The following is a 15,477-nucleotide window of genomic DNA, read 5'->3' on the forward strand; positions in this document are numbered from 1 at the left end:
CCAAGCTCAGGAACCCCTCTGCCTCCATGTGCAGAACCAGATAAGGTCGCATTAATCAAAATCTGCCACTTCCCCATCCAAAAAAACACTGTCTATGCCATCAACCCCCCTCTGTGAAGTATCTGTCACCGAAACAGAAATTTCCATATTTAATGGGAAAGCTTTATATCACCAAAAAGACAGTGTGGGCTGAGGGTGAAAAGAACAGAGTTGTTTGGATGTGTCAGCTCCGTCATTAGCTTATACACTTTAGACTGCGTGTGGAGCCTTGGGGTTCGTTTCAGTTAGGCTCTGATGCAGTTATCATTTTAACAGTATGATGGAGCTGGACATAGATTGGTCCTTAAATTGTACAACAGCAATTGTAATAATAGTATAATATATCAGCAGTATGTTGCCTTTTTGTACAATACTGTGTGTCTTTCTTGGTACACTAAGGAGTGTAATAGTACTTTACCCTCACTGCATATTCTGTCCCCTTATAAACTGCTAATGCAATTTACAACACGCTTTGAAAATGAACACCGTCAAATGTACAGTGGCAAGCTAATGCGACTTCATCTTGGATGCCATTTATTTATCTTTTTCCCTTTATAATTTCTCCCCCTTATTTGCCCCCCGTGCATATTATGACAAGTCGGCAAACTACCTTTTTGACATTACCCGGCGTCAGATAAACAGGTGGTGTTTATGCTTTATTTTTTTCCCATCCTCCTCTTTTTTCTTCTGTTTTTTTTTATAACTGCCTCCCTGAGGAAAGACATCAAAGGGAATAACAGATCATGTGCGGTGAGCGCGGAGCGTGCCAGGGGGACATGGGCATGAAGAGGGGAGCTGAGGGTGTGTGAGGGGGCGGGCAGCTGCTCAGGGCCAGCCCCAGGCCCTGGCACATCCTGACCTCTAACCTCTGAACCCCGCACATGCCCTCCCTGCTCCCTCCCTCCCCCTCCTTCCCCCGGCCAGGCCTCCTCTCGGAGCAGCTGCCAACTAAATTACATCAATGTCAAAAAACCCTCCTCCTCTGTTGGGGAGATAGGGCTTAGTGAAACTGGCACCGAATGGAACACATAGAGAGTGGGCACTTTATTTTATATGCCAGATTTATAGGAACGGATGAGGCTGGTAGTTTTTGTTATTGTCAACAAATCCCATAAAAAGACCAAAACCAGCCATGCATTAGTTCCTTTGTGTGTTCTCTTTTACCCAGCTGCTCTGTGGTTCTCAGCCATAAACCTGCTGGTTCCTACTGAAGATATACATCTTTAAAAATGTGAATATACTTTCATGTTAAAAAAAACAGAAAATTCTTTATTGCCACTTTGTACTATAGCGATTTCATAATGTATTATGTGACAAGCAGCTTGAAATATTTACCATTGGCTTCAAAATCTGTGATGGTATTTTTGACCACTTATAGCGGAATGTGCTTGATATGCTGGCAGTCATTCACTATAAGACACATAGACTAAAATGAAGGCAAAAGGTTGGTGACAGCTCAATTAACCTTTCTAATCATTCACATCAGCTCTTCTCTGTTAGCTTATCTAAATAAACAGTCATGGTGACGGCTCCTCTGTGCTTTACACAGACAAATGGACAAGCCATGGGTAGGAATCTTCCTCCAAAATGTCTGATGGGCTAGCAGCTAACTAGCTGGCCTCTCTGTGCGTCTGCGACTTGGGGTGATTGATTGAAGTCATTACGCTGGTGGAGAGACTCCTTACCTGGCTAATCCAGGACTGATTTTAGCTGTAGGATGACAGATAGCTGCATTACACCCCCAGAATCTACTGCGCAATGAGCTCTCCTGCTCAAGCTTCCACGTGAATGTTATGCAGAATAGCTTGTATGATACACATATCAATATTCTACTAGTGCTTGATTCTTTTGATATGCAGATTACTGCATGTGTGTTAAAAAATATAGAATACATACTTAACATGACGTGCATGTCTACCTGTTGTTTGCAGAAATAACCACAACACACACTGCCTGGCCAAAAAAAAAAAAAAAGGGTCCCACACTCTAATATTTCGTTGGACCGCCTTTAGCTTTGATTACAGCACACATTCACTGTGGCATTGTTTGGATAAGCTTCTCCAATGTCACCAGATTTATTTCCATCCAGTGTTCCATTCATTTTTCACCAAGATCTTGTATTGATGATGGGAGAGTCTGACCACTGCATAAAGCCTTCTCCAGCACATCCCAAAGATTCTCAATGGGGTTAAGGTCTGGACTCTGTGGTGGACAATCAATGAGTGAAAATGATGTCTCATGCTCCCTGAACCACTCTTTCACAATTTGAGCCTGATGACTCCTGATATTGTCATCTTGGAATATGCCCGTGCCATCAGGGAAGAAAAACTCCATTGATGGAATAACCTGGTCATTCAGTATATTCAGGTAGTCAGCTGACCTCATTCTTTGGGCAACATAATGTTGCTGAACCTAGACCTGAGCAACTGCAGCAACCTCAGATCATAGCACTGCCCCCACAGGTTTGTACAGTAGGCACTAGGCATGATGGGTACATCTGAAGCTACTCATTGCATCAGTTGAGGTTAAGTAACTTGTTGGTAGCTGAAAGATAATCTCTCATGCAGTAATTATCCAATAGGAGGCTCATACCAATTTGCTTAGTTAAATTGATTTTTGGTCAGGCGGGGTGTTAGGGCATCAGTTAATAATTATTTTCTTCATAAATTAATTTGACAGACATTTTCTTAGGCAACACATAGTTTAGTATCTAAAAACATTCTTTAAAAAAATTGTAATAATTTTAAAAAGCCTTTAGTTTAGGGCCAAAACCTCGAGATATTTATTATGCTTATAATGTAAGACATAAACTCCAAAGCTCTACCCCAGATAACAAAGTAATGTTACTATCAAGCTCTAAATGTTCTACTACCTTTCTATCATATACTACAATCTGCTGAAGAGTTTTGGCATCTCATCTGGCAAAAACTGAACAGCCGCGCCTCATCCCACTGTTAATGCTCTCAGCTTGTTCTCACACCACCCACCAGCTGCACTCCAGCTCCTTGATAGGGACACTATCAGTAAGGTGCACAAACAACCTGTGAGGAGGTACTTTCCCCCCAAGCATGAGGTTTGGTTGTTGGTAGATAGGACAAAAGTGGGGAAAAGGGAGCAGCTGTGGTCTTGGATGGACTCGGGGGAATGAAAATAAATGTAGGAGGATGTTGCCCTGTACTACATGCCCACTAAAGAGAAAGCTCACCACTGTGCTGGATTACAGTGGTGTTGAACTCCAAGACTAGACTTAGAATAGGCTGTAATGACACAAGCAGTGCTGTGGATAAAACAGCAAGAAAATGAAAGTTGTGGAGTATTTGACTAAAGCTGAGACAGGATTTATGGCTATAAATGTTAGAGCAGGAACAGCAACTGGTCAACAATAGGCTTATTACTAGTGAGATGAACAGCATGTCTGTTGGGGTCTGCTGCCAATTAGCTATTGCACCACTGCATGGACTATCCAAAACAAATTAAATAAATAACTGTACTGTAAAGAAATGCGGAATCTGACATGTCAGTGCTTTGTTGGAATACATAACCAAGCATGAAGTGATTATACTTAAATGTATAAATCCAAGTGGACATGTAATTGCAGCGAATATACATTCACTTACACACGCCATATCATATCAGGTTCACCGAGAGTGAGGATTATTTCAAGACCACAGCTATGAAGTGATATTTTATGAGTTTTAGGACAGTCTGACAGTGTGTGAGTGTGTGTCTTTTAGTGTATGAATGGACCACAGCAGCTGATACGCACAAGCTGGAGCCTGAGCCGCCAGAAAACGCCCCAAATTGCAGCGTCTGCCATGTGCTGAGCCTCCTGCACCAAGACACTGTCTTTTGTTCTCCCCTGCTAGCGGGAGAAGCTTGACAGCTCTGAAATGATCCTCTCTCCTATTTCACACACACACACACGCGCTCACACACAAAAACTCTACTCCTTTTCTTGGCAACTCTTCCACCTTATATTTCCCAGTTTCGTGCACACACCGGAGGTATGCACACATATGCAAACATGCACAAAAACATACATTCTCCCATCTGTCTTGCTCCTATAGCCTCTAATTTCTCTCTCCACCTCTCATTTTCTCTCCCCGTCTGCCTTTCTCTCTCATTTTTCCTCACTGACTGAGTGTGAGGATGGCGAATCCCTCATGGATTTCAGGAGGGTATCACCATGGAGACAGGGCTCTGCCACACGTGTCTATAGATCCTCCTGCTGGATAGGGAGCACAGTCAGAGGTGGTGCATTCCCTCCATCTCTGGTCTGCTCTGTGGAAAGAGGAAGAGAGGCTACAATGAACTGAAGTTAAGGGGAAAAATGGAAAATGTTGAAAAAAGGTGGAAAGAATAAGTAATGGAAATGTAGAGAGAAATATATACTGTAAAATATACAGTAGGTGGAGAAAGTGGATGCATGGAAGGAAATTACGATGGGTTAAAACAAAGAAGAAGAACAGAGAATGTGAGCTGATATGAGTGGATGACGAAGAGGAAAGGAGTCAAGCAAAAAGCAGCAGTGAGAGCAGGAAGAGGCAACAGCAGCCTCATCCTTATGTCAGGGAGACAAATAGTGTGTGATGCTAATGACTGGCTAAAGCTTTTGCCCCTGCTGCGAACAGCCGCTAATATGACTGCCAATAAAGGCACCGTGGTACGCTGTCGCATTCTAGCAGTCGCTCAACTGTCGCCCAAAATTAGCCAAAACGGAGCTCTCCTTCTCCTGCCGCTCCTCCCCCCCGTCCTCACATTAATTCTCCTGAATCGAGGCCTTCTCTGTATAACGTTTCCAGAAGTTTTTTTTTTTTTCTGCATTTAAGGGTCACTTGTTCAAACTGTAATAAAATTTGCTCCATCTTATAATGCCGAGGATGCCCACTCCATAAAATATGAAGTGGCCTTTTTTTGTGATCTGAAGCTCTTTTCTTCTTTGATTGCTACCTCTCAGACTGCACACTCTTCTCGGAGGATTTTGTGATTCTACCAGGGGAGGGGACAAAGCAATGGGAAACTTAGAATGATCCAGTGTTTTCTCCTTCCTTCTCCCCACAATGCCTGCAGAATTCCTTCCCTTTTCAATTTGAATGCCACCTAATTATATGTGGAATTTTAATTGCCAAGTGAAGCGAGTGGGATGCGGTGCCTGTGATGACGAATGCTGTAGCCAAGGTCACGCAGCGACAGAGCCAGGGAACGTGGGATGGCCAAGCTGCGGAGGCTTCCTGTGGCTTAGTCATCGTGTGGCTTAGGAGCGTCAGGGCAAACACACCTTCCGCGGTGTCACAACGGCCTGACAGCTCAGGGACGAGAGGACACATGAGACCCAAGTTGTTCTGCATGCAATTCTTCTCAACACCGGCGTGATTAAAAGCCATTAACATAAGATGCTCGGTAGTTGCTTTGGGCGAGCAGATGCTTTTAAATATCCTCCACTGCAGGTGAAACTTTCAGCATAGTTAGTTTTTAGAGCATGTTCACTGTCTGCCAAAAGGCATCTTTGTTTGTACAATCCTGACCCAAAATAATGAAGTGTACTTGACTCCTTTTAAAAATACAATGAAAAACACACAACCCAGCATTTATTATTTGCTATCCATTAGCTGATGTTGCGAAGCAATTATAGCAATTGAACAACCTTTTTTTTTTTCATGAGTGATTCAGGTGTAGTCGCATTAATACTTGTCAGCCACGGAGCTTTGCAGTGGCTCAACTCTTGACAGCAAATGCTGGCTTATGGCTGCCATACAGGTCCACAAGACAGAGAAAGAGAGGTGGGGTGAGGACTGTTGTCTCCCGTTCACACCGCTTCTCAATCTTCCTCTTTCCATCCATGCTCCCCTCCTTCCACCCACTCACCTATCCTCCTCTCCTGCCAGCCCGCCTGCCTTGGCAGGCACTAACCTGCTGGGACCGGCCCTTGATTTATTTGGAGAGGGCCCTGGAACAGAGAGGCCAGGATGAGTGGCATTTTAATGTGCTTTTGAGATGTTTGGTCACAAGCACTATTGATCACTGTGCCGCAGCCCCCAACCCCCTCCCTCACTGTCCCGCATACCCTCTCACTGCCCTGGGGGAGAGGTTGTCAGGCAGGGAATGAGTTTCCATGTGGGCTTAGATTAATGAAATGAGGCCCCTGGTTGTGGGAGGTGCAGGGGGTCAGACCATTAAGGAATCCCTGGGCTGGGCGAGATTGAGCCTGCCAGCCGACTGGACCCTGACTGACTGATGGACGTGAGGAGAAATGGAGAGCAGGAGAGGGGAGGATGGATAGGATATTGTACGGTGGTGCACACTGACATTAAAAGGAGGAAACAAAAACGGGTATCTAAGATCACCAGACAGCACCTAACAACTGTGATGAGTTTTTCCCATAGCTGCTCCACCACAAAAGCAGCTCACAGTGGCACACAGTCTTGCACCATTCATTCACATCAGGTCTTACTCTAAGTAGTGCAGAGCCGGGGAAACATCCAGAGGTTGTAAAAATAGGAGCCAGGGATATTTCACAGCTGAGTGAACATGCCCAAAGCGTGTTTAGCTCTCTTACACTCCAGCCTGGACAGGGGGTTTATTTGATGGCCAAAACACTCAGTGGAACTCATCATAATTCTGACTGTGTCTGTGCTTTTGTTCAGAGGTGCCAAACGTGTACACACAGCCACAATACACGTACATCCACTCAGAAACATACGACCTGCAGATAAAATTACACACGTGCAGCTTCCACTGGGGGGGCAGCTAGCAGTCTGGGCCTCTCTGAGGTTTGATGAATCAAATGGATTAAGACCCTGTGATCAATAACCTGAGCAAATACACAGATTATCAGATTATCAGATTAGGATCTGTCCCCCTGCTGCCTTGGGGAGCCAAAGAATACATTAAAACCCGAGGTGCCTTGGCAAGATTCAATTAATCAGGCCACAGGTTGTCTTTTCCCCCTTACAGTCAATTCCAGACAAGCAGTTGTGTTTTGCTGCACTCGATTCACTTCAGAACAAGGGCATATCAGTCTGGAACAAAGTGTTTGCGGGACTTGCCCAGTGATTTTCTTTTGCCTGAAGAACAAATTGATGTTACCTGAATATAAATTAATGTGAAAATAAACTCTCTCTGCTTTGTTTCCTTCAAAGACAGAGATTTGATTCCTTTGTAACAGTTTTCTAGATGAAATGGACCATTTTATTATAATTGTTCAATCGCTAATGAGAACACATCTAATTAATTTTGTTAAGGAAAGTTGGATATTTTCCTTGCAGTAAGTGGTCCTTGTTCCCGTGCTTCTGTTTGCATTGTTTTCCTCACAGATATAGCTTGTAAACTGCATTACTTTAACACAGAGGCCTGGGTACAAATAAGCATTTGCGTTTATGGACAGCTGCTGCTAATAGCTAATGGCTAACAGCTGCCCTTTTATCTTTCCTCTGCAGTGTGTACGGCTGCCCTCTGGCCAAGAAGAGAAAGAGTCTAGACAGACAAACCCTGGAAACATCCCCCAAGCGGAGCACCTACCTTGATGACATGGACAACTCCACGATGGAGGAGTGCTACGAGACAGATGGAACTGAGGACATGGACGACCGGGAGGAAGAAGAGGAGGAAGGAGCTGTAGAGGAGGAAGAGGAGGAGGAGGGAGAAGTAGAGGAAGAAGAGGAGGAGGTGGAAGGCTACATGGACTACAATGTAGAACAAATGGAGCACGAGGACGGGGAGGTGGAGAGAGGAGACGGAGAGGGGGAAGAGGAAGAGGAAGAAGAAGAGGAGGTAGAGGTGGAGCAAGAAGAGGAAGAAGAGGGTGATGAAGAGAGGGTGGAGGAGGCAGAAGAGGTGGAAGAGGAAGCAGTAGAGGAGGTGGACTATGAAGAAGGAGAAGAAGAAGAAGAAGAGCAGAATCAAGGGCAAGGTGAGAGTACTTATCATATTGTAAAACATGTAAATAACCTAGGTGTTTAAAAAGCAGAACAAATGTGTAGAAGTAAAGATAAGTCTGACATTTTAAGATATTCACTTGAAAGTAACAAAACCAAAAATCAGTAGCCATAAAGCTCAAACAAATATGACCTAGTTCATGTGTGCATACATGGAATAGTAAAAACAACAATTCATTACTTTATTGTGGTTATGTGCTTTATGTGCTGTATAATTTCTTTCCCGTCGCAAGTTTCTTCTTCCTTTGCAGCTGAGCCAAGAAATAGAAAAACTTCCTTAATCACAAATTGTTGCTGCAACAACAATTACAGATTGGCCAAACAAGATTTTACATGATAATTAAAGAACCTAGAAGTGCCGTAGGTGTGTTTTTTTTACAGACAAAGCCAAGTTAGCTGTTTTCACCTTGTTGTTGTGCTAGGACAAACTCCCTGGCTTGTGGACGTAGCTTCATGTAAACCAGACAGTCATCGACCTCAGAATCAGATTAACTGCCACGTACGCTCACACATGTGAGGAGTTTGTCATGGTGCCAGGTGCAAAGAACGTAAGCATATCTGTGGTTTCTATTTCCAATCTGATGATTTAAATTGAGACAGTCACACTTGAATTTTAACATGGCTGAAACCAAACTATTCAGCACAGAGTCTAAAAAAAATGAATCTCTAAATTACTAAAGCTACAACCATTATTATTTTGTAAACTACAGAAAGACTACTAACAAACTGGTATTTATAGTGTTAAAAGACCGCACGTTATGGGTTTCTTGACAAATTCAAAATCCTGCCTTCTGATACCGGCCAAAGCATTAGTTTAATTATGCCTTTCCTTAAGATACGATCCAAAAAAAACACCTAGTTTTGGGATTTGAGAAACTCCTGCCCCATATGTTACCCCCCACCCCCCCTCCCCGGACGTGCCCAACACCAGATCTGGCAGGTTTCTCTTCAGCAGATTCTGCTTTGCACCCCCGCATCACGATTGGACCTGACAGTGCCTTCAAGTCCAATTAAGAGTGAGACTCTGCGAGAGGAGTGTGTTAACCCTGTTTGGCGCGTAGCTCTACCCACCCAAAGTGTTGATGTGGCATCTCAGTAGCCATGCTCTTATTTTCTTGCAGACATGTGAAAGCATCTCTACAGACTGCTGTTCATTAGAGCCCACAGCCGAGGTCTTATCCCCAACATTGAGACAGTGGACTGTTGCCACTGTCTCTTCAGCCTGTCAACAGTCTCTCTTTCTGTGGGTAGTAGCTGATTACCATGGATTTTTGATAAGTACTGTGTATGTCACAGTATGCTGCCTGTGTTACTGCTGGTATAAACTGCAAATCTTTGTCATCGTTGATCTCCATAATCATTATAGTGTTTACCGTATTTCAACAGTTTCCGTAAGAAAAGCAGAAAAGCTTTTCAATGTGCATCATTACCACGGTGCCCATTCACCCCAATACAGCAATACTGAATGGACAATGGGCAAATTCCAATCTCCATGTGTTTCTCTGTAGCGTGTACATCTCTGTAGTTAGTCCAACGGCACTTCAGGCCAGGACGGTCACTCTGTTCTCTCCTTAATCTGTTTCGCTTCCATGTCCCTTTTGTGTACCTTGATTGCTCTTCAAATTGCTTTCCTGTGCTATGTTTCATACCATCAAAAATTAAACCCCTGGTGCAGGAGGTTGCTGTAAAAGGGCCTTCTACTGTCAAAATATGTGCCCGGTCATTCGTGACTGTTCCCTCTTCCCGCTCTAAAGCCCTTACCCACCAAGCACCAATATCGTGCTGCTCTCATTAGATTGGCGTGCGGGTAAGTGTGTGTGTGTGTGCACAAGACAGCATGAGTGTTTGTAAGAAGTCAAAATCATAACATTGTGTATGTTGTGATTACACATAAGTCTTTCAACCTAGTGGTAACTAATATTCCTTTTAATAACAATTATGTGTTGTAACTTTTTATTTTTTTGTGATTTGCTTGTTCTTACCAAAAGTGAGGAGAACTCTCATTCATTATCTGTGTGTGTGTGAGGATGGGGGGGTGGTGGGGGCTTTGGGTTAATTTTCTCTGCAGGAATGTAAGTGGCAAATGTGACGCCAATGTGAGTGATGTGCTCTTGGCGGCTCAGGGCGGAAATGTGAAAGGATAGATTGGAAGTGCTCCAGGAGTGAGTGCTTGAAATTACTGACAGAAGAGGTTCAGTAACCTTTTGCAGTCTGTCAGAATCAATTAGGCACTGAAAGGGATTCTAAAGATACTGATGATTGAATGAAAAAAGAACTTTACTAGCAAACGATGAATAGCTACTGACTGGGGTTCATCGTGTTACAGATGGAACACCGTATTTTCTGTCATGTTTTAGACTGTTCTGTAAAAATGTTCTCTCTAATTCAAAGATTTTCTCACAGTATTTTGATTGTACAGTGCCAAACAATTAATACAATGTCATCCCATTTGCAGCTATTTACAGAATCCTTCAGTGATATTATTAATCATATGACCTATGAATATCTTTGTCTAAAGAAATCCAGGGAATCAGGGTAAAAATAAGACTTACCATATAGTGCCATGTTTCATAGCTTCTTATTTAGCAGAGCATCTTTCTCTGGAACTTTCCCAAACCACTATATTTAACTTCCTGTGCTGATTCACAATTCAGAACACAAGCTGCTGTTAAGACTCTCAAAGTAAATTATTAGGGGAAGCAAAGAGTTCCTTATCCAATTTAGATGGACCAAGCCTAGAAATCTGATTTACCAGTAAAATAGAATGTCGGAAATGAAATTACAAGGCATTTGTTCTTTCTCTCCAACAGAGGACGATCAGATGAGCACTGGCGAGGAGGGCGAGGGCGATGGTGGAGGTGGCGGCAACAATGCCAAATCTGGCCCGACAACGGAGAAGGATGACAATAACAATGATGAGTATGAAAACTACGATGAACTTGTGGCCAAGTCTCTCCTCAATCTGGGCAAGATCGCAGAAGATGCAGCCAACCGTGCCATGACAGAATCAGAGATGAACAGCAACTCCTCTAACAGTGCTGAGGATGAAGAGGAGGAGGAGGAGGAGGAAGAGGAGGAGGAAGAGGAGGAGGATGACGAAGAGGAGGACGAGGAAGAGGAGGAAGAGGAAGATGAAGAGGAGGAAGAAGAGGAGGGGGATGGGGATGAAACACAAAGGGGCGATCTGAGTTTGGACGTTGACAGCGATGTAGTTCGGGAGACTGTGGACTCCCTTAAACTGCTGGCACAGGGTCATGGTGCAGTTTTGTCTGACAATTTAGATGGACAAGAGTATGAGGATGGAAACGGGGGCCAGACTGACTGTACCCACATTGGGGGAAATGCTCACAATGGTAGTAATGGACAAGTTAAGACCACGAGTAATGGACAAATGGAAAACAGTGATGAGGAAGTGTGTTTAAGCAGTCTGGAGTGCCTACGAAACCAATGCTTTGACCTGGCTCGGAAACTAAGTGAAACAAAGCCCAGTGACCGAACTGGTATGCCCCAGCAAAATCATTTCTCATGCGGGGATCCCAATCAACAGCCTCAGCATCATGGCTATGTGAATTTCCATGATAGCCAAGACGACAGGCGGACACTTGATAGGAACTATTCTGACATGGACAATCTCATGAAGCTCGAGGAGCAGCTGAGCCCACGCTCCAAGGCCTTCTCCAGTTGTGCACAGGAAGACCGATATCACTCCAGCCACCGGGACTTTGATGAGGACACGGCATCTGTGACGTCAGATCGATCGGAAGAAGTATTTGACATGACAAAGGGTAATCTGTCCTTGTTAGAGAAGGCCATTGCACTAGAGTCAGAACGCGCCAAGGCAATGAGGGATAAAATGGCAGCGGAGGCCGCCAGAAGAGATGGCGTGAGGTACACCCATGAAGACCATGGCCCGCGGCATGGCTACGGTGTTGAGCGTAAAGCCCGACTCCCTGATGGTATGAAGAAGCCTTTCTACCATAAAGGTGAGTGGTGCTTTCAAATATGGACACACTCAGATACACACCAAGATTCCATTGGAAACCATATCAGTGTAGACATGTTTAGCTTATTTCACATGCTCAGGTAAAATGTTTGTCTGCCAATGTTTGGCTGTGTATTTTATCTATCATGTACTGGAGACTAGACAACCCACATGCATTCTGGGAACCTCACTATAACCCCAGGACAAGCTTTTTCAGCCAATTTGGAAATTCGCATCTCGGTAGCAGCGGGAGCGGCAGCAGCAGCTTATGTTGTTAAAATAGGCCAGCATGGAAACATCAGAGGGTAGGCTTGTCAGGCATAAGTAATGGCAATCTGCACGGCCTGTTAGGGCCGCAAATCTCATCCCTGTGATGCAGCTTGGGGTAAAGCTGCCTATTTTTAAACCTGCGCAAGCACTTGGGAGAAGAAAACTACAAAATAAAGGCCTTCTGCCTCGGATGCATTTTGAAGGAACAAGGAAGCTTTTACATTTGATACCTATGACCTACTACGCAGACTGATACTTATTAATTCCCCAGAAAGACAAATAAACAAATCTAGCTAATCATATATTACAACGTCTATAGTAGTCCATTAGTGGTACTCATTGTACAGTGTATTGGGTGTACTTGGAAAATTCCACTGGCATTCACAGTGGCCTGATTGCGAACTCCTTTTTTTAACTCTTAATTATTCTTCTCATCATATCCTTTACTGCAACAATATTCAGACTTAACTAGGTTAAATAATTTTCTCCCATAAGGACAATATGAGACGAGAGCAACAAATACGAGCATGCTAATTCACAGCAGGATGATATTACACCTTAAATGCCACACAACTCACAGCAGGTTTATATTGCGACTTAAATGCCACACAAATGCTAATTTCAAGAGCCTTCCATGGCCTCTGTGTCTGGCTAATGTTGGAATAATGAGAGGACGAAAGACAGTTGCATCACGATAACATCTTTCCTCAGGCAAGATAGCAGCAGACACTCGTTGACCAGGGTTCTTGTGTGTGATTTATAAATCAGAGCATGGCAGGGGAGGGGCCAAGGGGGGTTCAGAGAACAGCCTTGCTCCCTAAGAGAAGCATGAGGTCGAGATGAAAATTGAACAGTATCAGAATGACCGATAACGAACGACAGGCCCACTGACTGCACATTAATTATCCAGAGATGGTATGGTAATGGAGGCCATTTGCTATGCAAAGCATAGACCGTCCTTAGCCACAATCAATATTCCCTGCTTTCTAATATGCCTTCCACTTGGCTGCCTGCACTTTCTGCAATAGAAGTGTGGCAGGCAAACCGCGCAGGCATCATGTCTGTATGCACATGCATTCATGTGTTTGGAAATGGAGACTTGTTTCCAACATACTGTTCAAACATTAACGGTCAATGTAATAATAAGCCTGAAAAGCAGCTATTATAAAAAAGCCATATTTTACATTCAGACCGAGTTTCTTATCAATATGAAATTTCCCTGCCTTTATTGCACTGGTGCCAGACAGAAGAGCCAGACATGACATAGCAATATTGTACCAAACTCATATGCCCCTAACGTGACATAGATGGATGACAGCCACAGAGGATAATGAGGTGTTTTTTCTGATGAATGAGACGTGGGATTTCATTTGGTGACTCAGTTGTAAATGCATGGGTAGGTGTATCCTACGCCAAATCTCAGTTTTGTCCTTTTTTTAACCCTCTTTTCCTCTTCACTCATTCCTCTTCACAACCCTGGTCTCTTTGCTCTTCACAACCTATGGGGTTATTTTGGTTTTTCAGTAAGAGCCTTATTTGGAACTACTAAGTTACACAGACCTTTGAAACTTTAATCAGTTGTCTGTCTGTCTATCTGTCTGTGGTGTAAGATTATAGCCTTTGCCCAGCCCTGATACTATCTCCTGATAAACGTTTCAGTCAAACTGAATACACCATCTGATACATCTGTGACCTCCCGAAACTCTGCTATGAAAATATATTATAAGCTAGAATTTTCATTTCAAATGATGATGCCAAGGTGCAGTTGAATACTTACAGTAAGAAGAATCCTTGACCTTGTTTGAGAGGAAACTATTTTAAAGGTGAACGGTTGCATTTCCAGAAACAGTGCCAGTTGGCACAGCATGGCATCGCTGCTTTTTGGTGGTAACCATATCTGATCTGGGTTTGGAAGAAACAGGAGAGCCAGGTTTGGGAGAGAGAAAGACAATCTCATCCGGTGCGTGCGCATGTGTGTCTGCGTGTGTCTGAAAGTGTGTTTGGACCTTCATCGTCATACTCAGCTCAACAAACTGCCATGTGGAGTGGTCTCAATAAAGAAAAGCGTGATACAATTTTATTTAATCTTAGCTGGAAGCTTGAAACTTTGTGCTGAAGGTCACTGACAAAAAAGTTGTAATATTTCACAACAGTTTCATGAGAGTAAACTAACTTCATGTTCAAAAGATCTGCGAGTAATCCAATTATTAAATCTTTGTCCTTGTCTGTCTTCCTTCTGCTTCTTCAAACACATGCAGTAAGAAATAATGATCTGTAAATAAAAAGAAATCCACATAACTTCAGATGTGTTTAGTTTGAATAGTCAAGGAAATTGATTTGATTTTAAATGTGTTGACCACTCATGAAGCCAGAGGCCCTTTACCAAAACATTAATGAAAAACTACTGAAGATACAGGAAATTACTGACAGTCAATCTAGGACATGTTTTTATGAAAGCACATTTTCCAAATTAATTATTATAATACAAATACAAATGTACATTGTGCATTTATATACTAAACCTTCTTAAACTTATGTTTGGATTTCATTTACAGAGATCTTACTAGACATAAATATTTAGATTTAGTTTTGATTTCAGTTTTTAGAAAATGGCTATAAGTTTATGCTAGTTTTAATCAACAATAAAAAGACTTTAGTCCTCAGTGACATTTTGGACACATTTTTGTCTTTTGAGTACTTTGGCTGTCGCTACACTACAGCTGTCGCCTTCTTTGTGTGACTACAGGCCACACAATGGTACAGGCGTTATTCTCAGCTATTGAGAGGTTAGTGGTTTGCATTTTCCTTTGTTCTGCAGTAATACAACTGATAAACTATCCTGCGTAATTTCCGTGAATATCTTAATTCCAAACTCATGCTCACATAGAACAACTATACACAACTATAATGCAGTAACTGCTTCAGAAGATTCATTTAACGTTGCGTGTCCACTAGAATAGTTTTTACTTTCGGGGTTGGAAAACATTTACATACTCATGTTTTTTGTGTAGTAAAATGTTGCTCATCTCCCACATTTTTTTGGAAATCGGTTTCATTTCACTCGATTGAAGTGTGTCTCTAAATAGAGCACTGTTATTTTCAATTCTTGGGTCTTTTTGAGAGAAATACAAAAAAAATTGATATTTTAAATTATGCAGGGAGAGGCGATCAACAGTTAAAAGGTAGACTGGTGACTCTCAAATCCTTTAAAGTAACTATCTTGTCAAGTTATGTCGCTCTCTACAACAGACG

At 42.9% G+C, this 15,477-nt stretch overlaps 1 protein-coding gene across 1 annotated transcript in view; it reads left to right on the forward strand.

Moving 5' to 3' along the window:
- The window catches only part of myt1lb (myelin transcription factor 1-like, b), a 53,697-nt gene that overhangs the window by 13,042 nt on the left and 25,178 nt on the right, over window positions 1-15,477 (forward strand). The window contains exons 3-4 of the mRNA XM_084569172.1: window positions 7,476-7,948; window positions 10,784-11,956. Of these exons, the coding sequence (XP_084425298.1) occupies window positions 7,476-7,948; window positions 10,784-11,956 (1,646 nt within the window). The remainder of the gene's footprint in view (window positions 1-7,475; window positions 7,949-10,783; window positions 11,957-15,477) is intronic.

Source organism: Chelon labrosus, assembly GCF_963514085.1.
Source record: "Chelon labrosus genome assembly, chromosome: 20".
Classification (NCBI taxonomy): Eukaryota; Metazoa; Chordata; class Actinopteri; order Mugiliformes; family Mugilidae; genus Chelon; species Chelon labrosus.